We start from the raw sequence: 26100 nt of genomic DNA, 5'->3' as shown, positions 1-26100 counted from the left end.
TTGGTCGCAGTTAGTAAATTTAAGCAGAGCCCAACAATAAGTACTTTGTCTCCATTACAAATGTGAGCCTTTTGTCTCGTTTCGGCGTTTGCTAGTGTTTTTTTAGCGAATACGCCGTCACGTGTAGTAAATAAGTTTACCGGGAAGGCTCGTACCTGAGTGGGAGACCGCGACAGTCATCAAAGCCACACGAAATGTTCTTCCCAATTTACTACAGCCAACTATGGTAAAGCCTACTATAGTCATTGACAGTCGAGCGATCGAATTTAGAGTCCGTTCATTGTAGAGGGAGAGGGAGGAACACCATATATTATTCCCAAAGTAACTAAGGCCCCAGTCTGGGCCTCCTGGTAGACTCGTGACTCTTGGCCCAGCACATTATTGATGTGCTGCACCAGGGGTGGCCATCATAGTCCGTTCATTGTGGTACAAAAAAAAGCGCGAGAGACGACGAGCATAGGACCATGCATCACGAGTGGTGTTCTGTGTCTTATGTAGCAGATGCATATTATAGGATTGGACGAGGTAGACCTAATCTTTCCCTTACAAAAGTCATTTGAGAAATTTCGTTGCCTTTCTGATTACATTTCGTAGCCTTCACTAGAGTTTCTGTTTGCATGCAAATGATTACCATGCGTAAATTTTAAAAAGGTGTCTTGTCGTATGCTATCGAACCATGATAAGCAAAGTTCTACAGCCTACTTACAGCCAGAGCCCATCGATCACTATCTGCTTGCGTTCCATGAATGCATGCAACAGAGCTTGTACTGATTGTGTAGTGTATTGTACTGATTGTATGTATTGTATACACGTCACCCCGACCCTGTGCGCAGAATGCTACAGAAGAGAAGGACCTACGCTGCTACCTGAGCGTTCCGCACCCGTACTACCGAATAGGCCCGGTCAAAATGGAGGTCATGAGCCTAGAACCCTACATCGTCCAATTCTACGACGTCATCTCGCCCAAGGAGATACAAGCAATTCGCAGGATTGGGGACCCCATGGTGAGTCACGTTGTGATAATCCGTGGAGATACCGTCACGCTTCCCGGTGACTAAGTGTGTAGTTTTCTCAATAAAGACCAGCGGAGGCAACATTTTTGCCACTAGGCGGCCTCACCATGCCATGGCATCGACCTTCTGTTCGCCGCCGCATTACTGAAAGAAACTTTATCATTGAAGTGCCATGCACATGGTTTTATCGGTACTAGCAGACGAGAAAACTTTTACTCCTGCACTCGCATCGTTGTCAGTGTCTATCAAAAGTCGCCAGTTGCCTATGCTTGCGTCGCTAATGTGTAAGCCTAACCTGGCAAACCTCACTAGTCCATGTGTTGTTTTGCGCAGTGTTCCCGAATCCTAAAGAAAGGATACGTTCCAAAGTTGTTCGCCGAGGCTATTACTTCGTCCCTGCTACCCTTGATAGAAAGGATTAGAACGCGTAGCAGGCGACCCTTCTGACACATCAGTGATGCGAGCCGGCTTAAGTAGTGCTACTCGCTGCTGGATTTTTGTACTTCTCGAAAATATTCCTTGGAAAGGCTTCCTGCCGTTCAACTCAAGCGCTTGATTCAAATAAACTCGCAAACCAACGGGACGCGTTGTTTACCGTCATTCTCAAACTAGCAGAAGCGAGCAGAACGTGTACTCAAGCATCACTCCGGCATTATTCGTGAGTGAATATTTAGGAAACAATTTCCCGGATTTCCTGACCTCTGCGAATGAAAAAATCAGCTCCCTGTTGCTGGTCTGTACTAAATAGCTCCGTCTTCCAGTTCTCATAATCCAACCAATTCTGACAGACACACAGGATCTCTGCGCAGTCGCAATTTACCGCGACAGCATTAGGGGCCAGTGTCACAGAAAATCCGGCGTCGGGGTCCCGCGAAAAATGCCGTACATATTCTATATGCCACTAAAGTTCTTCTGTCTCTAAAGTAGTTCATACATTGTCTTACATTCTTCACAGTGTTATTCCTAGGAATTCTGAGAATGACAGCCCATAACAAATGTCACAACACAAAACATCGACAGCGTATGCCTTTTATGTCAAATCTTCTCTGTCTGAAATATTAAAAGTGCGAAAAAATAAGAAATGATCGTCCAACGCAAGACTGCATTTTTACTCGGAAGCTCACCTTCGTGCATAGCGTTCACCGCCAGCGTTACCCGGTAAACATTATGTTTACTTAAGCTTCAGTTTCCGGGAAGCATGAGAAGCGGTCAGGGATATTTCAATGCTATTGCGTTGCACTGTTAAAAGCGAAGCTTAAGCGTCCTCCAAATTTTATGCACAATCGTAACTGACCTGCTAGTGAAATCGGCTCTGTCTGTATGCTCGATGAGATCATCACTGAGTCGTGTTCGAGTCCGTGGGCGTCACCGGTAGTGTTGGCCAAGAAAAAGGACGGGACATGGCGCCTCTGTGTGGATTCATCATCATCGTCATCACCATCCTGGCCCCGCCCGCTGAAGGGCAAAAGTCTCTCCCATACTTCTCCAATTTGTGTGTGTGTGGATTACCGCCGTATTAATAAAGTGACAAAGAAGTGTATGTGCTGCCGCGATTCGATGACATCCTTGACTGCCTCTACAGTGCCAGCTACTTCTGCTCTATTGACCTTCTATCTGGATACTGGCAAATCGCCGTCGATGATATGGCCAGAGAAAAGACTGATCTTTTGCAGTTCCAAGTTACACCCTTTAAATTATGTGACGCGCCGGCCAATTTTGAGCGTATGTTGGACACCTTGCTTAGAGGTTTCAAATTGTCCACATGCCTGTGCTACCTTGACGACGTTAATGTCTTTTCAGCAACATTTCACACTCAAATTGAAAGTGTTTCCACCATACTTCATGCTTTTCTTAAAACCAGGCTTCAACTCAACTCATCAATACGCCGATACGGGCACCTCTAAATTGCGGCTTTAGGCTATCTTGTCGACGCTTTCGGAGTAAACCCTGATCCAGACAAAATTCTTGCGGTACGGGACTACCCAGTTCCGAAGTCGTCCACAGACGTTTGCAGTTTTGTTCGGCAGTGTTCTTACTTCCGCTGCTTAGTCCAAGATTATGAACTTGGAGCTGATCCTGGCAGCGGATTAGGTGATCTTGGAGCGGTCCTGGGACGCCAGCATTCGGAGCTGACCTATGCGACGTGCTTCCTCCGCGCGGCAGAGAGTATGGTCGATAGAAGAGGAGGAGTGAGCAGTAAAGGCGAGAATGGTGTCAACGAAGCTGTGGGGTGGTCTAGCATAAAGGATATAGAAGGGGCTGTAGCCTGTCGTTTCATGCTTTGCAGTATTTCAGGCGTATGTGATAAAAGGCAAGATATCTTCCCAGTTTTTTGCCTGTAATTGAGAAAATTAGGACAGAGACGCAAACGGTGTTCGAATACGTCGGCAACGAACTGGCGATCAAGATAGCTCACAATAATACGAAGGGGCCCATGACGCAATACAACGGACGACAGGAGGAAACTCTAAACGTTGATAGCCGCGACCGTCGCCATCATTGCGGTTCCAGCATAACGCGTCAGATGGTCGACGCAGAGTACAATCCAACGGTTGTCGTTTGTTGTGCGCAGGAGTCGGCCAAGCAGGTCTACTCCAAAGATTTCGAAAGCAGATTATGGCGGTGCACAGGGTGAAAGAGCCCGACCGGAGCAGTTGGGGTGCTTGAATTACTGGCATTTGTCACAACTGGCCACATATATTTCTATATTCGGTCTCATACAAGGCCAGTAGAATAGACACTGTATGCGGTGGTACATTCTGGTGAAATCCACGTGCCCAGCGGTCACGTCATCGTGCGTAGCATGGACCACCTTTGTTCTCAAATCCTTAGGAACAACTAGGAAGAGGCGGACACCATCAGTCGCCTAATTCTTTTTATAGAGCAGTACAGCTTGGATAGGAATGCCATTGTTACCTGTCAGCTGAGCAGCTGAGGCGATGAGGGCATGCAGGCAGTGGTCGTGGCACTGTTCTTCCGGTAGGTGACCAGGTCGCGAAAAAAATGTCGTTGATGGCAGCCAGAAGCTCACCGAAATTGTCGGCGTCACATGTAGTTGTTGGTTGAGGTAGCCCCGAATGATAGCGATGTCCGCTGGATGGCGGCTACTTCGGTAACGACTTGCAAAGTCAAGTACCTCCAAGATCACCTATGATTCGCGGCTTAAGGATCTTTCATACGAGAAAAGCGACAAAGAATGGCTTCAGGTGACTTCTGCCAGGAGTTACTGGCTCATTACACAGTGGCTTTCGTCATCACCGATCGTCTAAATGATGTGGTCTACTCATTTTCTCGTCCTGTATCTCATTGCTAAGAAGACGCAGCTTGCTCACGTCGCCCGCCAGAAGCGCTGTCATCCCCGTGTCTCGGAGTGCGCGTAACAGTTCCTCGGCCAGCGGGCTTCTTCTGTGAAGGGAGCATTGGTACGCTAAAGGGACAGCAAGGACGGACGATGAGGAGGACGAAATGCGCTTGTCTTCGCAGAGGCTCGGTGTCCACGCGCCAACTCTTCTCCCATTTAAGGCTGAGCATTACCGTGTCCATAAGCCCTTCAAATGTCGCAGGCGCGTTGCACAAATCAAAACGCATAACGTTGCATCCAAACAAGCCATCTTCTTTCACAAAAGCGGTTTTCTCTTTGTCGGCTGCATGCATGGCTCTCTGCAAGTAGTCCGATCGGAGGTCCACAGATAAAAATTAGCATATGGAAAGAAGACAGTCGATAACGTCATCGATACGTGAAAGGGAATACAATCTTTTTTTCGTCATATAATTCAGAAGCCGGCAATCGACAGAAAACGTCCAGGACACACCTTTCTTTTTCACCTTGATGACCGGTGCAGCCATAGTGCTAGAGGAATCTTGGATGACGGCCTTGGCTGGAATGTCGTCGACCAGTTGAGCGATGATCTTGCGCTCCAAAGCGGACAAACGGTATGGCCTCATGAAATGCACGGACCCCGAGTCGATCCTGTGGCGAGGCCGCGTAGTTGAAACGTGAACTTCGCCCTGCATGAAATCGAACAATGAAGCATGCTTGCTTAGGACGCTGACCAGGGCTTAACACTTCTCTGAAGACACTGACTTATTGATCATGTTTAGAAGCGACAATGAGTCTTGAGGGACACAGGGGCCAGCCCCGTGCGCTCCGGCTTCGTGCGACGTGCCATCAGTTAAAGCGTCTATGTTGAGACTAACATCCTCTTCAAAAGAGGCAAGCCGCATACCGCGGGATAGCACAACAGTCTCCCAGAATAAATTTGTTTTCCATAGTGTGGTTGTTCCGCAGGCCAGAGACAGGACACATCAAGGTACGAGTACACTTTTCTTCATAACGCTCAAAGGCACAGGGTCAACATTACAATCATATGTATGGGACGACAACACCACAAGCAGAAACTCGAAAGCTGAATAAGGAACGTGTAGGCAAGACGGCATCTTCAATGACAGCGACAGCGCGTGAAAAGACAGCAGCTTGGCTGGCAAGAGGAGACACGACGAAAATCTCGACGGTATGGCAGTTAACAGTGGCACCGCGTTGATGTAGGAAATCGAGGCCTAGAAATACGCTGGGAGCGGATTTAGCAAGCACTGCGAATTCACCTTGATGCACGTTACTGGAAAAATAAACGTTCACGGTGCACACACCAATAGGACGGGTCAATTAACTTTCCACTCACAGCACGAAATGTATTAACGTTAGCCCATGGAAACACCACTTTACTTCCTAGTCGCGTTTTGAAATTCAGCCTCATAACGGCGACAATCACTCCTGTGTCCAATAAGGCCAAAGTAGCAACATTGTAAACTAAAACACGAATATTATGATGACACATGGTGTCTGGAGGAGGCATAGGTGTTTGTAGCTGAAGATGACTGACGAGCTTCCCTCCCTTGGTCGCGCAGCCTAGTTTCCCAGCGGCGGTGACGCGAAACGTAGTCGCGGAGATGGAGACCTGCGCTGACCCGAAGGCGCCGGCGCCAAGCTACGCACAAAAGCTGGTGATTCGCCACGGTAATTCACTTGGTGGTTCGCCCACTGTCAGAGTCGATCACAAGCCCAGCGTGTCCCGTCACCGCACCCGCTGCTACGCCAATAACGAGCAGGCGGTCACTCATAGGACGGTGGTGACGTGCGACGATGATGAGGAAAAAATCGGATAACGTGTCCGCGAATGCTGCATTGGAGGCAGATGGGGCGCTTACTGGGTGCGCTGAAATGGTCAGAAGGATAACTGGCACGGCCGTTCCACTCTTAAGAAAGAGCAGGCGGTCTCCGTGAGTAAGTGCCGTAGAACTGGTAACTGGGTTGCGCGTTCATGGTAGGGTTTGGCCCTGTTGGACACGGCGCGAAGTCGTAGGCATCTACGAAGGTGGCGGTGATGGATGTCTCACAAAAGTCGCCGGAAGAACATTGCTCTCACACCCGAGAAGTCGTGATGGAACCCGCCTCACGTCAGTCAAGATCTTCGCGCACCACTTGGCGAATCACTGACACGAATGCGCATGGAGTTGTGAACATGTCAACACAGCCGACGTTAGTTACATTGGCCAGGCGGCTGAACTACGGGGTGATACGCTGAGCATTCAGTGCTTCAAAGGTGGGGAAGTGCTTAAGGACGTCACTCTTGTACTCTAGACTGTCTTTTCAGATGAGGAACTCGTATACGTCCGCGGCGTTGCGTCTTACACGATGACCAACTTTGACCTCTTCTGTCATGTGAGGATTCAGGGCCTTGCGCAACTTGAACACTTCCTCGATGTAAGTTGTGCAGGTTTCACCGGGAACTTGAGCTTGTTGCATTGGCGTTTGCTCTGCACGCTTCTTTTTAGCTGACAGATATCCGAAGCACTTCTTGATTTCGTCTGCGCACTTCTTCCACGTCGTTAAGCTTGTCTCATGGTGTTCAAGCCACAAGAACGAGGTTCCCTTGAGAAAGAAGGCAACGTTGTTAAGCTGCTCGGTGCCATTCCACCCACTTAACCGACTTGCTCGTTAATAGAAGCTGAGGGATCCGTCCAAGCCTTCTCCAGCTTTTCCGGCGAAAGTTCGCGGCTCGATGTAGTGCTGCCATGAGACGCTGAAAGAAGGTTGAGGGTTGTTGCCGTCGGGAGCCATCTCTGATGGAAGACCGGTAATTCTTCGACTTCAACGAATCTCAACGGATTGCGCCTCTGCGGTCGGCTCTACGTCGTTCTTTTGGGGGCGCCGGTCTTTCACCCAGCCCCTCCACCAAAACTATTACGACTGGGTGCGTTTAGTTAAAGATTTAAAGATGAATGGAAGATAAAAGGAGAAGGCTTGCCGGCGGCGACACCAAGCCGCTCCAAAGACAAGCATGCTTCGTCCTCCTCTTCTTCTGCCCTTGCTGTAACTTTAGCGTAACAACATTGCCACGCTGTCGTGAAGGTGAAGAACGAGACCGCGGCATAGAGTAGAGCCACGAAACTATTTAAAAGGCCAAACTTGTGCCCACAAACAGAAGTGGCGCTCGGTCAGAAAGACAGAAGCAAGCGCACGCGTGGATCGTCGAAATCTGGTCCAGGCACGTCGGGTATTTTTTATATGACTCGGCGTAGATTCGAATGCACAACATTATTCGCGTCGACCCTGCAATCTAATTACACGATGTTCGGCGACAACATAGAGAACAGAATCGGCGCCAACATTCGAGAATGCTCTGATAAATTCGGGTGCGCCTTAGGCCGAGCAGTAAACAGTTGGTAGTATGTGGAAGAGCGGTAAATGGAAAAAGCATAAAGAATCTACGCATGTCGTTATAGTAAAGATGTCTTCGTAAGATGTCAACATCAGCGCTGGTAGTGCTGCCTTCGCATCACCGCAAGCAAGTATAAGCTGACAAACACACTGAAAGGCACCGATAAGGCATGGATTGAGAAAGCAAAGCGCAACTATTCTTCATATTTTACAAAATCAAATAGAGCAACCACCCCTACCCCCCTACCCCTTCAGTTTGCGCTTATCGACGCATATGACCAAGAAGACCAAAGTGTGAAGAATAGCCACGAATATCGGTCGTATTTGTAGATTTCAATCATTGAAAACTACACTTCGTGTGCAAAATAAAAAAAAAATGCCGGAGGTAAGAATTTACCTAGTGAACCGGTTAAAAAAGCGTTCCAATGAGCAGGAGGAACTCATTCGTTTCATCAACGACAGTTGCACAAGGATCATCTATATATATATATATATATATATATATATACACACCTTTTCTCAAGTTCTAAACTTCACCTACGAACCTTTCTGTATCATAGGGCTCCGCTAGAATATATTTCGTAGCTAACATAGCAAGCACCAAGTGTTATCTTAATATTTTGAATACAGGAAGGCAATGTTCCAGAAAGTAGGGAATCCTTCGCAGATGTATGATACGCCAATAGAGGCAACTTTAGATCAAGGATCGCTCCGCTCTACGATTTCTCGCACTCTTCAGAAGTACTAGTGTCTGCTTGTAGACGGTTCTTACAGTTAATCGTGACTGACGCCCTGACGTAACCATTGCGGACATTGTCAAATTCTGTACTAGCGGCATTTTGAGCCAATTGGAGAAGCTGTGGCATGCCTCTGGGCCAATCAGTACTGAACGAACCGAAAATTCGACAATATAGCTGTATTTGATGAAACCCACAACAGTGCCCCTGGTCATACGGACACTTTGGGAACTCCGTTCAGCCAGGGTTTCCTGCACAACACCATCAGCATTTACGGTCACTGTACAAGGCCATAGCCGGCCTCCAATGTGTAGATTGCATACAGTGCGATATGTGAGAAAAAAAATGACCCATTATTGGTTGAAAAAACTAGCCTGTATGAGTTGTCTATATGTATATTTTTATGCGGAAGGTAGTTTTTATAATATAATCCTGTATTATTGCTTTCAAATGCAAATTCAGAGGCACCGAACTGCGTTTTTGTTGCACTCGCATTCGATACTGGCCATGCCGTCTCACCCAGAGCCTTCCCCATGGCGGGATGACTTGCAATTCTTCACTGCGCTGTGAAATCGCGTTACTTCCTGCGCAGCTGGCCCGTGCCACAGTCGTCGAGATCAAAGAAACGGTGGACCCCGGCCGCATCAGTCAAGCGGCGTGGTTAAATCCAGGCACCGACCCGCTGCTAGAAAGGGTCAACCAACGGGTGGCCATGCTCACCGGACTGTCCACAGACTACGAGCGCGGAGACTCCGAGATAATACAGGTGAGTATATGCATTGAAAAAAAAAAGAAAAAGAAAAATACTTTCATATGTATGTCCGAATCCCAGCAAACTCGTACATCAAAAGAAGCAAGACTGCGTAAGAAAGTTCTCACACCGTTCGGAAGTCATAAAGGTCTGGTATGCCGCAGTTTATGCATACCCAAGACTTAAAAAAATGCTTAACATATATGGTACTTTTCCCGGGTATCTTATGTCTATATCCGAGCTTGGTACCTATATATACACTCCTTTATATCCGACGCCTGTTGCTGTGTGCTCAACGACTGTATACAGGGTATCCCAACTAGACGCCCGGAAATACACCCGATATTGGCGCGTGACTGGCCACTCGAGATACTTCGCGCGTATTCCCTGCGCTTCTTTCCCGCTCGGAAAAACACGTTTATGTAGAGCTTACTGAGCGACAAAAAGCTGTATCAGGAGTTTTTCATGTTGCTCTACAATTTTCTAATTACACTTTTCATCTAACTAAAATATTTCAGAAGTTTATCACTTAAGTAAAAATAATTATATGCCCAGGCAGACTCCAAAAATAACCTCAGCATCTCAGAGCGACGGCAAATAACATTAGAGACGTTTAGCGTGTCCGGTATTCGGGCAAGCGCGGGCGGTTTTCCGGTTTAGCGGGGGCGTCAACGTGAGCGGCCAGATTGGTGGCGCCAGCTGGTGGCGCAAAGCTCAACCTTCGGTTAGGCATACTATCGTCGGTTAGGCAACTAGCGCCTCGTGAACCACGCCGTTCGTCGCCGCTCGCTCGTGCTCGTTGCGAGATAAATAAGCGCTAGTTCTTGCGTCTAAGGGCTGCTCCGGACTGTCGTTTGGACTCCAAGAGTGACTATCTCACCCACAACTGGGCCTCAAATTACGAATTCGTGCTCGCGACGAGGCCTTACAGCCCCATCGGCGTGTTAGGCCTAACCCCCCCAAGTCGACTGCGGAGCATCCACAGCCCTCGGGAGAGAGGCGAACAAGTGCGTGCCGGTCGCGCGCCTATCAACCGACACTGGAAGAGGAGCAACATGGGCAGGCCACACCGCGGCACGTCTAAGAAGATGACCACGAACGACGAGCCAATGGTTCAATGCGGCGGCTGCGACAGCTGGTTCTTTCTGGAGGACTCCCCATTCTGCACCATAGAGGAGGCCCACGGTAAGAGCTTCACGTGCAAGTTCTGCATGAAGATGTCAACACTAGAAGCGATAATAGCGCAACAAGAAAGAAAGGTGAGGGCCGAGTGCAGCCTTGACATCGAAACATTGAGAACAAAGTGGGAGAAATCCGAGATCGAGAGCAAAACAGAACGACAAGAAATACTACAGTTGCTAAAAGCGGAACGCGAACAACGCGAACGGCTGTCAGAGGAGGTGACAGCGCTTCGAGCCGAGGTCGAAAAGTTCAGCAAGATAGAAAGTACCCCACCAACGAAAAACTGTCAAACACTTGAAAACACAGAAAACAACAAAGTGCTACTAGAAAAACAGGACCCCCCACTCAGTCAAAAGAGCTACCAAACACAAAATGAAAACCAAGAAAATGCAAAAGAGAGTGAAGAATCAGAAACAAATGCAGAACCATGGACCAAAGTCGGTAAGAAAAAGAACGGAAAAAATGGAGACAATACAACCCAACAGCACCCCCCCTCCAACCAAATACCTAAACAAAACACCCGCAAACAGCCAAAAGAGCAACTCGGCAACAGCTCACCCCAGCGTTACCAGACGGTGATGCTTGGCGACTCAAATGCTCATCGACTGAAAAAACACCTTTACGAGAAAATCAAGGACAAGAGGCTCCGTATAACTACCAAATCGGGAGCAACTACGCACGAAACACTCCTTCGAGCTGAAGGAGAAATTGCACGCGCAGACTCCTCCAACACCAAGCTCCAACTAGTATTACACATTGGTACTGTCGACGCACTAAGTGTCACAGGAGTTGAAAAGTCCATCGAACAGATCACAGAGAAATTAACATCATGGAGCAAAAAGGCACCCCAACACCACTACATCATAAGTGCAATTCCACAGCCGAAGTCACGAGGCCACCAAGCAGAAGCAGCTTGCTGCAAATGGAACCAGCAAATCAGCAACATATGTGCCTCACTCGGTCGCAGTGTAGAATTTGTTGCAACAGGGGATGACCTCAACGAAGACAGCTTCAACGACATCCATTATACTGAAGAAGCAGGAGACCGTGTGAGCTCCCTACTAGCCCAAAAGATAACTCCTTTTTTAGGAAACAACTCCCGGGAACACACAACCACATCACAAAACCGCCGACACCCCAACGATACAGGCCAGAGGGCAGTGAGGACACTATTGAAAGCCATGACAACAGCACTTGGCCAGTTAGGCCAAACAAGACGCCACTGGTAAAATGCCTGATTAAAGCCAAACAAAAACAATTGCCACTAGCCTCACAGATAAAAAAAGACAACAGAACAGAACACAGCCAACAGACCACTCAAGATGAAGACAACAACGCTTGGCCGAACATGAAGTCGCCTGTAAAACATACAGAAGAGGATCGAGCTAGCCAGGACAGCACGCAGAATCAGAATCCCACAACAAAATTCAAAGAACACCCACTGTACCCGAAAAGAAAACACAAAATAAAACCAAGAGACAAACAAAAGAACCTATCTATCTGCCTACTAAACATGCAAGGTGGCAGCAGACTGAAATGGGAAGAAGTCCAACGTCAAATCAGCCAACAGAAAATTGATATATATGCGCTGACTGAAACACATCTTCGAGATGACGAGGAGCCCTATAAACACAGTGGTTTAGAATGGTATGGCCAAAACAGAAAAAGAGGTACCAAACGTGGAGGAGGAGTCGGATTCCTTGCACAAACCACCCAGAAAATCACTGGAGAGGACCGAAATTCGTGTCAAGAACACATGTGGATAAAACTAGAAATAGAGAAACGCAGTGTATATCTATGTGTGATATACATGGCTACAACATCTGAAGAAGACGAATGGAATAGAAAAATATATGAATGCATCACTAAGGATATCCAACAAAAATACAGTGGACACCCTGTTTTCCTCCTGGGCGACTTCAACTGCCATATAATGGAGCTTGAAGGCAAAGAAAAGGATGCAATGGGCTTCCGCAAACTAGTGGAAGAATGCCACCTGTCCATAGCAAACCTAGACCCTACCTGCCGAGGCACCTACACGTGGACGCGACACACTCAAAAATCAGCCATTGACTATGTGCTATACAACAAATATGCCACCGCACAACACATCCAAATAATATCAATGCACATTGACGAAGACAAAACAGACAGCTGTGGTAGCGACCACAATAGAATTAAAATACTTCTAGGTACCCTTGCACCTCGCACGAAAAACAAAAAGACAACACACACAGCAAGACACTGGAAGATGAGAGACAAAGACAATTTGGAAGCGTTCGCATCACAGCTAGAAGAAAAAATAGAAAACACCCAGACCTATGAAGAGTTCATAGAACAATGTCTAAAAGTGGCAGATAAAACTATTGGCAAGACAAAAGGGACGACCCGAACACGACCAACACCCTGGTTTGACAAGGAAGTTAAAGAAGAAATATCAAAACGGAAAAGACTATCCAGACTACACCGCCATACAAATGAGAAGGAAACCACTGAAAAAGCCAATGCATGGCAAGCCTACTTAAACCAGAAACAAAAGGTTAAACACTTAGTAGCGAAAAAAGTCGACACCACCTTCAAACAACAAGAAAGCCACATAATAAAGGAACGAAAACATTACAGTCAAAGGTTCTGGATGTATATTGACTCCCTTCAACCAAAAGAGATCCCAATGAAAGCAACTGCTCTACACACTGCGTCTGGACTTGTCTTGAAAACACAAGAAGAGATGGAAATATACCTGACATCACACTTCAAAACGCTCCAAGACAATCCACAAGATCACACACCACAGCCGTTAAACACAGCGACTGATAAGATGAAGAGGGGAAAAAAAGAACATAGCATACTGAGCCCGATATCCACAACAGAACTGAAACGAAGCATCAGCGACCTTAAAAACCAAAAAGCAGTAGGCCCTGATGATATCCCCAACGAATTCCTAAAAGCACTAAAGACAAAAGCAAGAGAGGTACTACTAGACTACTTCAACAGCATCCTCGATTCGGGCCAAATTCCACCAGCTTGGAAAGAGGCAAAAGTGATCCTCATACACAAGGGCAAAGGAAAACCAATTGAACAACTAAATTCATATCGCCCAATATCTATACTGAGCAACGTACAAAAGCTGTTCAGCGCAATCCTCAACAGAAGACTACAAAAGTTCTGTGAATCAAATAGCATATTCACAGTGTCTCAAAACGGCTTCAGACTAAACCGCAGGACAAGTGACCATATATTCACTCTCACCCAGGCTATGGAGATGAAACATAAGGAAAAATCAACGCTTTATCTGGCTTTCCTTGATATGGAAAGAGCTTATGACGGTGTGCCCCACTCGAGGCTTTGGCAAAAACTACTGAGCAATGGAATAGATTGTAAAAGCATCGACCTGCTCAAGAACCTATACACGGATTGCACAGCAGTGTACACACTACATGAACTAAGGTCGAAGAAAATCGAGCAAAAGATAGGACTAAAACAAGGATGCCCGTTGTCCCCAACATTATTCAACATATACATCACACAACTACTCCAAACATTAGACAATGAAGGACCAGGCCTCCGCCTATCCACGATAACAACTGACAAACAAGAAGAATACACCAAAATTTCATGTCTGGCATTCGCGGACGATATTGTGCTGCTAGCAGAATCAGCAGCTGACCTCCAACACCAGCTCGACATCTGCTCCCAAGTCACAGGAACCGACCAGCTAAGGTTTAACACTGAGAAAACACAGTGGATGGGGATAAATACAAGCAACACTAACAATGAATTCACCCTCCAAGGAAACCTCGTCAAAAAAACATCGGAATACAAATACCTCGGCATAACTCTCAGTGACCAGCCAAACTTTCTGGATCCGCATCAAAAAGCACTAGTAAATAAATCTAATCGCCTCAAAGGCCGCATCTGGCACTTGGCCAGACATTCATATAACCCATACACTGTCGGACGCACACTGTGGAAGGGAGTAGCAGTACCAGCGACAACATACGCAGACGATGTGCTGGCCTACTCCAGTGAAACCATAGAATGCCTGGATCGTCACCAAACAGAACTAGGCCGTTGGCTGCTAGGGGGCAGCATAGCCACTGCAAATGCAGCAGTAAGCGGTGAAATGAGCTGGTCCTCGTACGAGGCAAGGGAGGCGCGGTCCAAATTACAATATGCCGGCAGACTCAAATTTATGGCAAACACAAATTACAGTCGCAGAATGTACCTACACCTAAGATACAAAAACATCAAGACGGCTTGGATTCGGAAATACACATCCCTAGACACGAAATACAGCGAAAATTCAAAACAACACGACACTAAGACGGAGGCAGATTGGCGCAAGGCAGTCATCAAGGAAATCAATGAGGCTGAAAAAACGATCTGGCGCACGACAGTGGCAAAAAAGCAAAGCCTGGCACTATATTACCACCACAAGCCGGAACCGTGCCCATCACCAGACTACCGAGGAGATAGAGGCAGCGCCCTGCTGTTTCAAGCCCGCACTGGCGCTCTCCTCACCAACCAACGCCGCCACGAACTATTCGGCGTGGATCCGACGTGCCGCTTGTGCGGTGCACCAAAAGAAACCCTTCTCCACGTGCTACAACAGTGTCCGAGACTTCCCGCAGTTTCCCGATCGTGCCCCCTGGCTGAGAGCCTGGCGCTGACTGGTCTCACCGAGGAGGACCGAACAGCACGCGCCGAGACTACGAAGATCCGGCTAGAACAGTGGGAACGGCTGAGCAGGCGAGCCGAATAGGTGAAGGAAACCCGCACACAGATATCGCCCGGCTAGAGCCGCCCAGTCACAGCGAGTGGCCGCTGAAGCCGACCTCCTCAGCTACACGAACTCCTAAAATAAAGACGGCCGACCAAGCAGCGACGCAAATGGGACGCCATAGGACGCGCTGACTTGAACCGGCAGCGCTGGCGGATTGGATTGTCGTGGCTTTAGTGAAATCCGAGGCGACTGGAGCCTAGAATACAACAAACCGGACCAACCAGACGGACTCGTAGACTGTGACAAAACTGTGTTTTAAGTTCTTTTAAGTTCTTTTATGTGTTTTCTCTCCTTACTTTCTTTCCTTCTTGTACTCTGAACATCTCCTGTGGCGTTGACAAACGCCTGCCCTGAGTCAAAAGGGATCAGGACCACTTACTTACTTACTTACTTACTTAACCACACAAACACAGAGCTAATTACTGTATTCTGCTTAGCTGCTGGCGTAAATTTTCGACAGTGGCGTAATCGTGTTCACAATTACGCCGCTGCCAAAAATTTGCACGGGTGGCGAAGCAGGATATGGTGAGTTACTGCAGTTTTAGCCATGCGTTTGTCTGGTTGAGCTCTACAACACCAGGCGGCTTCACCGCTCACGTTTACGCCCCGACCATCCGGTAATCCGCCCAAACCGCTCCCGTTTACCGGAATAGCGTACAAGCTAAAAGTCTCTATTACCGTGGTTCAGCTCACACGGCATTTGCTTATTTTTAAATCTTGATGCATTGTAGGCGGGGCACCCTTTACATACCTTCGAACTTCGCAAGCTGCATGCTCTGCGTTGCTCGCTTAGCGTTCTCAATCTCGCCTTTCTTTTGTTTTTCCTGCATGCTGGTCGCGACGAGCAGTACGGCTCCTACGGACCGGGGGGCCACTACGAAGCGCACGCCGACTACCTGATGGGGGGACTCACGGAGGAGGAGGTAAGTTGAGGATCACCAAGGCTGGCGCCACATGTGAGTCTTCGAAATGATGAACACAGTGAACGTTCTGTGCCTTAGCATTGACAAGAAAACACAACTGCCGTACTGCAGAATAAAAATTTAAAAAGGAAATCATTGTAGCGTATCGTTACCGTTACCGGTTGCACCGAATGTTAATGTGCATTGTTTGGTCAGCACGAGCGGTGCTTACCCCGCGTGCGCATTTCAGACCAAGTGGTCGCAGCAACGATAATAGTAGCACGGCAACGTTACGCAATATCCCTCTACTAATGGGGAAACAATTAGTGTGTTTCTGATAGAGAACGTGACAAAAAAATAATTTTTTAATGTTTTAGGAGCTAGCGCACCAAAACCACGATCTCATCATGACGCAGGCCGTAGTGGGACCACAAATGATCTTGAGCATCTGAGGTGCACCTAAACCTAAATCCACGAGCGTTTTTGCATCTCAATTCCATCTAAACGCAGCCGTCGCGGCAGGGATCAAACTCGTGACCTCGAGCTCATCAGTACGACATCATAGCCACTTAGCGGTGGGTAACCAACAATAATCACCTACGTCATTGTAGACATGATACATTAACTAAGAAAGGCACATGTTGACCATTTAAGACTAACGGGCACACCTGAGCGCGAATACGATACGTCGTTTAAAGGAGAAGACCCGGGTGTTAACCGAGGGGCCCGACTTTTATTATTCATATCATAAGAAGCCAACAAACACTGACGCCAAGGACAACATAGGGGAAATTACTTGTGCTTAACAAATGAAATAAAGAAAGCATATGATAATGAAAATGCAAGTGGAAGAAAAAACAACTTGCCGCAGGTGGGGAACGATCCCACGATCTTCCCATGGGAAGGTTGTGGCATCGTTGCCCACCTGCGGCAAGTTGTTTTTTCGCCAATGAAGACAAAAAATTATCGCAAACGAAGACGTCGGAAAAAAGATGTTTGAGACGACCGCCATAAGTATACAAGCAGACGGAACGAGAGCAAACAAACGAAAACACTGCAGAAGGCGCCCGGATACCGCCCCAACTGCAGCAGACGACAGGCGCGAGTCCGCGCTCTGACGTCACATGAGCGACGCTCGCAGCGCCCCTGTAGTTGGTTCTCGGGATTAATAGGGGTAGCGTTCCTTTGCCTTCACACGTCACCCTTTCCCTGTCTCTCCCACTTTCCCCCGTGCGCCTTCTATGGGAACTGCGAGTGAAGAGTGGCAAGGCGGTCCAAATCATTCATTTTTCCCTCCTCTACCCTTCATCGCTACCATTCTGTCTAGCTTCCTTCTGGACTTGCACGCTAGAAGAAATGAAAGGCGTGTAATTTCTGCAATGCACTTGCGGAGGGGTCACTCATAATTAACGCTCTCAAGAGGCTAATGTGGCGACGCCCACGGACCTCCCAAGGATATTGTGCATATTCAACGTGGTGGAAAGGTCCAAACGAGTTTCTCGCGTAGATTCCTTCTCTGCTGCGCTCCTGTCATGTGTACACACGCTTTGGACCACCTCTCGACGCGGTTTGCCAGACAGCGGCAGCAACAGCAGTGGTAAAGTCGAAGGAAGAGGCAAAGAAAGCTTCGTTTTAATACTGGGGAGTCGAAGAAACCAACCCAAACACGAGTACACACGTAGTGAAAGTGACGGCTCCGTCATGGTTGACGTTTTTTGATGCAGATTATTTTTCGTCGCAAACGTCAATGCATGCTCAGCAGACTGGGCTCTCCGTTTTGTAGCCAAACTGCATATGGCTACACCAGCAAATTTTCTGCGTTCGTGCGTGTGCACTCCCCACGTCGACTAAGAAAAATTCTCGTCTCCAAACTTAGCGTAAAAGAGAGTCCAGCCTTGTACGTTCGTTAGCAAATGTGTCAACACCTACGATAGATGGCCAATTGTTCATTCTAGTGCGCTCGTCGCCCGTGAAACGCGAGTGTTTGATGACCCATAGTTCCCGGCGCGGCACGCGTTCGCCGCCTCTTGGGGGCTCGTCGCTATAGCAACCAGAGCCTGGTGGCGCAACCCACCAACAGGGACGCCCACAACATCCACCTTTCCGTGTCCATGTAAAGGTCGTAAGAAACGTACACGTAGGTATTGTCTATTGTTTGTTCGTCTGCAGAGTGACGTCAGTGTCGCCTACCGGCCTTATCGGCAGTTACTACTGAGCGGTTCTATGGGGCGGACGTGTATCGTGCTCACGGAAGAGGAGCAACGTGTCCGTCAAGAACGACGAAGGGAGCGACAGCTAGAATGAGTGCGACGGCGGCGGGAAGCCGCTATAGCACCGACGAGCCTGGCCCGTCGTGCGCGACAAAAAAAAAAAAAAAAAAGACCGGCAACGTTACCGTCGAGAACGGTGGCGTGAGCAGAACCGGGAATGTCAGCACCGGCGGCGGCAAAGCAGCACTGGCGAGACGCGGGCTTTATGTGCATATATATGGTCATATATATATATATATATATATAACTTCATCATCTTAGAAGAACGCGTAACAGCTTGGCTGGTCGTCCTTCGTCACAGAGTGCAAAGACCCATGATTTCTTTTTTTTTCATTACGGCACGCGAGACTGCGTCTGCATGAAGCTAACACGCTTTCGGTGTGCTTTTTTGCTAACTCTTCCGTTCTTTCCACCCGCTTCACGCAGATAGAACAATTAGAGGAGGATGATAAGGAGTCCGGAGACCGCATCGCCACCTTCATGTTCTACGTGAGTTTACGGCAGCCACCCTCGCACTTCTCGACGCCCGAGACTCGAGGCGTGAGAGTGTGCTGTTCGGTTCACTTTCTCGCAGTCTTTGTCAAAGGTTTTCTTTTTGCTTGCCTTTTTTTTTACAGCTTGGAAAAAAAAAAGACAACAATCCGTCTGTGACTTCGGGCACTTCAAATATCTCGCCTAGACAGCGCCAGTCAAACACGACTTAAATATGGCATGCTCCTGAGCAACATTATTTACTGGAGGATTTTTTATTCTCCGTAAACATATTAGCATTCGCGAAATATCTGGTCACCGTAGAGAGGTGCATGACGGAGACAACTCTGGTGGCGACATCTTGTGACTCAGAATTTAACACTACGGCGCACATACACCTAATCTACTGCACTGCCCTGCCGTATTCTACTAAATACTGGCGTAAGACATTGTTTATGGCTATGTAATCGTCAACGTTCCGTCTCTTTATGGTTTTGCTTCTATGAGTACACTCACCTATCGCAAACATGATTTAAATGCATTGTAGTTGGACAAAGCGTCACGGGATGGCGCTACCGGATTTGCTCTAGCCGACCACGGCTCCTGTACTCCGTTAATCCGTTAACGGTAAGAAGCTAGGGCAAGAAGTTTACAAGCTCAAGATCTAAAATATAAGATGCATTTCAGGTGCGTGTGAAACATGGACATTTATTTCGTACTTGGCGGTGTTGCTATCCGCCTTCGTCGAGTTTAGCCTTCGTAGTGCTTAAGAATGTTTTGGTCTTACGCTACACCCATAAATCTCGGCTTCTCGACAGTGCGGAGTGTATGTAATGAAGCCGTTCCGCTTTCCTTTGTAACGTAGCTTTGGAGAGATAGATGAGACGAGAACGAGCCACGAACTACTTGAAGAAAAGAGCGCTACGAAGACGAGGACTAAAAGAGGAACATGTACGACGGACAAGTTCCGTCGTGCATGTTCCTCTTTTAGTCCGCGTCTTCGTAGCTCTCTTTTCTTCAAGTATGCAAAACCAACTCGCCCTCATCAAGCTTCTGCTGCATGAACTACTACTTATGAAAAGCTCCGAAGTACCACTCATGAAAGTGCTAATCGGTGTTTTGATCTACATGACTCTACGCATTTCTGAAAGTGAAAAGCCTCATTCATCAATATGAACGTATAAATAGAGGGGCTTCCAGTTTAACACACGATTTTTGCTCGGTCGTTAACTACACTTAAGTTTTTTCTTTTCTTTGGGGGGGGGGGGAGGCTAGGGGACCAGGAGATTTTGGCGGGCCATGAGAACGACTTTAGTGTCATTAATGGCTGAAGATCTTTCAATACCTTTGCCCTAGAATGAGCGCGCTGTCATATAGTCATACACGTTTTCTTGGAAGAGTATAGCTACATTCTGATAGGTTGAGCGTGAGGGGGAGGATAAGGGTAGGAGGGAAACGCTCAAAACAGAACACAAAATGTTGTTTAGCTGTGACAGAGATGGAACAGGCCGGGGAGTGGTGCACTTGGTTTTTTTTTACAACAGTACCCCTATTTTCCAGCATTGAAGGGTGCCGCTATTGCTCATACCCTGTCTTAAGGTAGGGGTAACTGCTGTTAGAAGAACAACCAGCATTACACCTACCTGCGCTACATCTATCGCAACTCAACGCCAACCCTCCCCTTCCCCCGCACTTCAACACTTCGATTTCCCTATTCCTCTACGCAACAGCCTATTCTCCCCCTCTTTCCCCTTTGAGGGTAGGGAGAGTAAAATACGTGTACATAAAGAAAGCGTTGCTAAGGAAAGCAGTAGCCACCCGGACGAATGCAAGTGTCTCCTCGTCTAAAGGTTGGCTGCAGCGACATTCGTTACCCTACCATTGTTAATCACTTCCTTTGATGACTATTATAATCTCCCACTTAATGCACCATCTCTACCAGTAGTAGTAAGCGGTATTTAATTTCATTCTGCTACTGTCTCTTCTCTTTTTACTCTTTCACGAAGGTGGTCCTCGCCTTCTTATGGTCGTTATAACTGTGCTGCCGTAATAAATGGCCTATTTACTTTTTCTTCTACTTTCACCGTGACAGCTTTCAGACGTGAGTTTGGGAGGTGCCACTGTGTTCCCTTACGCCAAGGCGGCGGTCCCTCCGCGAATGGTAAGAGCCCGTGGATCAGTCTCTTTTACGCGACAAAAAAACAAAGGTCGTACGAAAATGTTTTGAAAACACCCGGACTCACGTAACAGAACTTTCGTGGACCTGGAAATTTCTCAAACGCCTCCTTAAATGAATAGAAAACAGAATACCTGGAAGGTGCTCTTCAAAGAAATGCGTAACGTAATATTACATGTGCTATCAGTTAAGATTGTAATCGGCTGTACAAACTCTTCGTTTTGTTTTTGTGTTTCTTTTTCCTTTCCATTTGCGTAGTGTGACAGCACCGAGTTCCTCTGAACGCTACGTGCATTTTTTCTATCATACTCTCAAAACAATTTTAATGATGAAGTAATTGCAGCATCTAGCGCAATTACTTCTGTCCGCAAAGCGTGAAATATTAAGGCAACACCATTGCTTCAATGTACAAGTGCATGTCGCACTCAGGACGCAAGAGAAATGTGCCACCTACCTATCCTCAGAAAGATCGCTTGGTAGGATCACTTGAAACCTGGTAGGAGACCAGTCGCATCACCATGTAAACGGAAGTGACGTTTATGAGTGGCCTTTTCTACGTTTCTACGGCAAGATAAGAAACACCCGTGAGGTTAAGAACGACAAAGCTGAAAATTCAGAGTCAGTTCATGTACGTAGCGTGACCGCTCGTTGCAAAACAGGAGGAGAAGGAGGAGTAAACAAAGAGAGAAGGCAGGGATATAGGCAGAGAGGATGGAATAACAAATAGCCGGGTCTCTACAATACAACGATATATACACGGTATCTCAGCGAACACTTTCAGAATTTTTTTAAAGGTTAATTGCGGCGGCTAGTAAAAGTCTAGTTCATGAGCTGGTGGACATTACTTGCGCAATCAGACACCCTGAAAGAAATAATCGACTAATTACCATAAGATCACTTATCAGGTTTTTAAGTAGTTGCGTTATGTCCCATATTGCAATTTACAAAATCTTGCCGTAGAGTTCACAAGGAAGTAATTCTCAGGATGACACCAGTAACGAGATCCTAATTCTCGAATTTTGCGGAGAAATATGTTGGCATACCTGTTACTTTATTAGAAAAAACCTCGGTTTATGCATTAAACTACAAAAGAAACTGGAACGCCAATGAATTTTTCCGCACATGTTGGGGATTGATATACCGAAACTCGTGTCTTCCTGATAATTCGTTGCAAGTGGATCCACCTTGAAAACTCCATGGCTAGAATTTTTAAACACCAATATGGACCATAAGGTAATTAGTTAGGAACATAATGAGTGAAGTTTTGTGAATCAGTCGGTGGTGCATTTCAATTTATTGTGGAAGTAATGTCCGCCTCTTCGAGTAGACCATCTCATGAACAAGCATTCTGCTATGCACCACTGGCAACGTTTCAAACTTTTTTGGAAGCGTTCGCTGAAACAGCCGGTATATCTATACATCCACAAGCAATTAAAGTGTTCTCGACAGTAGATTGCTCGGCACGCATGGGCGAATTTCTACTCCAACCGATACCACGCAAAACATTGCAGGACTTACTACGCATAACATTGTCCTTCCATCCATACTACAACGAAAGAGATTATTTAACCTGAACGCCAAACATTGCCTGACGCCACCCTGTACGTTTGATATACTAATAAGCACCAACGCTAAAGAATTTAAACGAAGGCAAGGCTTACAAGCGGAAGGCCGGACAGGAAAGGGAAGAAAAAAGCTGGTGCTGACTCCATTTAGAATAAAATGCAGTCATCAACCATGTCAGGATATGCAAGCATAACCTCAGGAAGTGCCACAAAGCAGGAGGATTGGTCGACATTGAAGAAAGCTTTTTTTTTTTCTTTTTCAGTCGACTGCTGTCGAAAGCGACACCAGATGAAATAGTGCAAGACCAGCTGCGAATTGAAGTGAAGCTGCGATTTTTGTTTTTCGTGTTCAACAGTACTGTCGACATACGTTTGCGAAATTGTTTCATATTTCTGTGATGCGTTCATTTCTTAGCACGTTATCACTCGTCAACCGTTCACAATTACATGTAGCTTACGTAGACGTTGGGAAAAAACCTAGTCCGCCGATTCATATTATATGTAAACAAAATATTCACCCATTTACTCCGGAACAATGAGTTTTATAGGTTATAACACTATTTTCATTATTGGCATTTATATTTGGTATTTCTGTTGCGATCAACGTGATACTCGTAACATGGTGCTCATTTCGTATCACACCGGCGGTCTTCAACGGTATTCGTGGTAGCGATTGTAATATTGCTACCCTTCATTGATAATAATCATACTGATGTTAATCCGTTTATCTTAATGTTGTGATGTCTAAGTACAAAGCCGAGCGGCCAAGATAAACTTTACTGAAATACGACTACACGGCTCTGTTCATCCTGTGAAGTAGGTTGCCCATTCGTAAGGTCAGCGTCTTTCTCGGCAAACACGCAAATTGGTGCGACCGCAAATTATCGAGGTCAGATCGAAGTCAAGAAAACGACTACGGATATCCCTGGGGCTGCGACACAAAAACAGTCGGCAAGGCCTGCCGTCTAAACTGTGAAACGCTACTCGTGGACGCCTCGTCCTGAGTCAATAAGAACTATTAAACAAACAAAAAAGATTGACCATGATAATACCGAGGAACCAACTCGATAGAAATTGAAGGAGCCGGTCTCTATGCAAAGTCACAACCGATTTTAGAACGGTAAGGCTCGTTTGTCCGACGGCTGACGCATCAGGAAGAAACAGGAATGACAGGGTCCTGTCGTTCGCATGACAAGCGTTCTCACACACCGTGTGAGACGGCGATAACGAGACGAGGCCTTTGACCTTCATGGTCTTCCATTTCCCGGGGTTTTCCCTTTTCAGTTTCCTTATCGCGATCACTGTGTCACGAAGTTCACACGGTGACCTCCGGCTTCTCAATGTTCCCGCGAGCTGCCGTTCCATTTTGCACAGTTATTCTTTTCTGGCGTCTGTGTCGAAGCCTATTACATATCATGTTACCACCCAGAGTGAATAATAGCAGGCACATAGGTGGCGGATTTTTCGAAGCGTCTCTGTACTCTATGAGACGGCTCCTAATGCGCGAACGTTGTATTGCCTGATTTCACAGTACTGAGGAAAAAAAAGGGTGGGATGTATCACGGACGCAGCGGCATTTGAATACAGGAGGTACCTTGTGCGTCCTGCAGAATGGCGAATGGGCATGAGGGTGCAGAAACAGCGTAACCAAGTGTACAAGTTACATTTACTCAGGCATTACCAAGGTTGCATTTCTAACTGACCTTGCAGCTCGTAGGAGTAAGTGCGGTCCAATTCAGCAAGCGACCTTCTCTTACTAATATTAAAATAGTTTCACGTCAAAATAAAGGTGAATTGTATAATTTAAGACCGCGGAATTGCTCAGTGGCTCTAGAGGGACGTCGTAGTGTGGGAGTCCGGATAATATTTCACCATCTGGGGTTCTTTAACAGGAGCCCCCAGCACTGTACGCGAGCGTTCTTTTGTCTCGACCCCCTCGCAATGTGGCCTACGTGGTTGGGATCGAACCCGCGACCTCGCGCTCAGCAGCTCGACGCCATGGCCACTGAGATACAGGCGTGGTTCATAGTATTGAGAGGTCGCTATTTGCTGTCAGAGTGAAAGTGCACCAGCAGATTAGACCTTTACTAACGTTTTACTGCGCCTTGCTATGCTCAGCGAGTAAATCTTGTTGAATCAGCATGAAATGATGCCAAACCGAACATTGGAATCACCGCTCATGTGTGCGCGTCCTTCTTGCAGGGCTCGGCTGCCTTCTGGTACAACATGCACGAGGACGGTAGCTACGACGTGCGCACCCTGCACGGCGGATGCTCCGTGCTACACGGCACAAAGCACGGTACGTCCACGCCTGCTGCAATGCATCTCTTAAGTCGTACGGCTCGCGGCCATTCATCAAAAGCTTACGGTCCACGGTATCTCAAAAAATAAACTTTACATTTCCGCATTCTGGGCACGTACGCCAGCGTGGTACTCGGATTTCCAACTTGTAATATTATGTACATGCAAGTACCATAGTGCTGTACGGTATTACTAGTTACACTCGCAAACAGCTCGGAGATTTAGCTATTTCTCACGTCCCGCGGTCCCCAAACTTCTGACGCCGACGGCTACTATGTGCTTTCAGAACCAGCTGCGCACTTCATCGTGAACGAGTTAAAGGCCAAGAGATAAATTCAATCGCAAACGCAAAATGTGGAAACATTTTTGCTAGTAGAATTAATAAATTATTGCGCATGTACGCCAAGTGTACCGCATATTCCACAGGGCGGACCCCCGTTCATTATTTCGCTACCGATCACAACTAAATACAGCATCAAGACACGTACACTACTTTATTTGCATAGAAGTCAACATAATGTGCCCCGTCAGCCACATTTTCATCAAATCAAGTGAGGGTGTTTCACTTGTAAAGGCATTTAATATACTAAGCCCCTCGGATACCCTTATATGTTTCTTTAATTAGGTACCGTGCTGTACTACGATTACTCCTAAATGGGTAATGATAGCACATCCTGCACCATACGTTTCTGACGGAATGAAATGCACCGTTTACTACCCTTAACTATTTGGTTCCGCTCATCAATGATAGCTCACATACTCTGTTGCACTGCCTTTGCTATTGCAGTCGCGAACGTGTGGATTCGATCCAATGCCCAGATGTTCAACCGACCATGCCCAGCGAAGAAAGGAAGACGGACGCCAGATTCTGCGAGCCTGTATACCTTATTTCTTGGTCCTGCTCCTTATATTTTTCTTCTTCTTGTATCTTTCTCTATTGCTATTTTTTTTCAATGGGAACGACGGGCCGTCCCTGTTAGAATCTATTGTATTTATTTTTAAATAAACGGAAAAGAAAATCAAAAGATTGTTTATATAACGGAACGCATTGAGTGTGTTAAAGAAAGGGCAAGGCATGGCACATGCCAAAAGAAAAAAAGAAAATAAACACTACTTTGAGTATGTTGCAGAGTGAAAGGACGGTCCGTGTATTCTTAAGCACACCTTGAGGATGTTGGCCCTGCACCTGACAGTTGATATGGCTAGCGCTGTAATTAGCACGGCTTTTATT

At 46.9% G+C, this 26100-nt stretch overlaps 1 protein-coding gene across 2 annotated transcripts; it reads left to right on the top strand.

Moving 5' to 3' along the window:
• Nucleotides 1-838: 838 nt before the first annotated feature.
• On the top strand, nucleotides 839-26100 carry LOC126528552 (prolyl 4-hydroxylase subunit alpha-2-like). Of its 2 annotated transcripts, XM_050176416.3 has the most exons (7): nucleotides 839-1004; nucleotides 9061-9234; nucleotides 16033-16107; nucleotides 18783-18845; nucleotides 20920-20988; nucleotides 24771-24867; nucleotides 25657-26093. In XM_050176416.3, the coding sequence occupies exons 1-7, from the start codon at nucleotides 909-911 to the stop codon at nucleotides 25869-25871; spliced, it is 789 nt and encodes a 262-aa protein (XP_050032373.2). In that variant the 5' UTR covers nucleotides 839-908; the 3' UTR covers nucleotides 25872-26093. The 2 variants fall into 2 exon arrangements, with proteins under 2 accessions (XP_050032373.2, XP_054925097.1); XM_055069122.2 differs by lacking the exon at nucleotides 20920-20988 and having other exon boundaries at nucleotides 25657-26100.

Source organism: Dermacentor andersoni, chromosome 9 (assembly GCF_023375885.2).
Source record: "Dermacentor andersoni chromosome 9, qqDerAnde1_hic_scaffold, whole genome shotgun sequence".
NCBI lineage: Eukaryota > Metazoa > Arthropoda > Arachnida > Ixodida > Ixodidae > Dermacentor > Dermacentor andersoni.
Note: the sequence above shows the minus strand (reverse complement) of the source record. Positions and strands in the feature narration are given on the sequence as shown.

Coding starts and splice junctions, on each gene's coding strand:
- LOC126528552 (XM_050176416.3), top strand. CDS start 909: ATGGAGGTCATGAGCCTAGAACCCTACATCGTCCAATTCTACGACGTC. Junction 9,235..16,032: donor GAGACTCCGAGATAATACAG/GTGAGTATATGC, acceptor CGCGACGAGCAG/TACGGCTCCTACGGACCGGG. Junction 24,868..25,656: donor GCTACACGGCACAAAGCACG/GTACGTCCACGC, acceptor TTGCTATTGCAG/TCGCGAACGTGTGGATTCGA.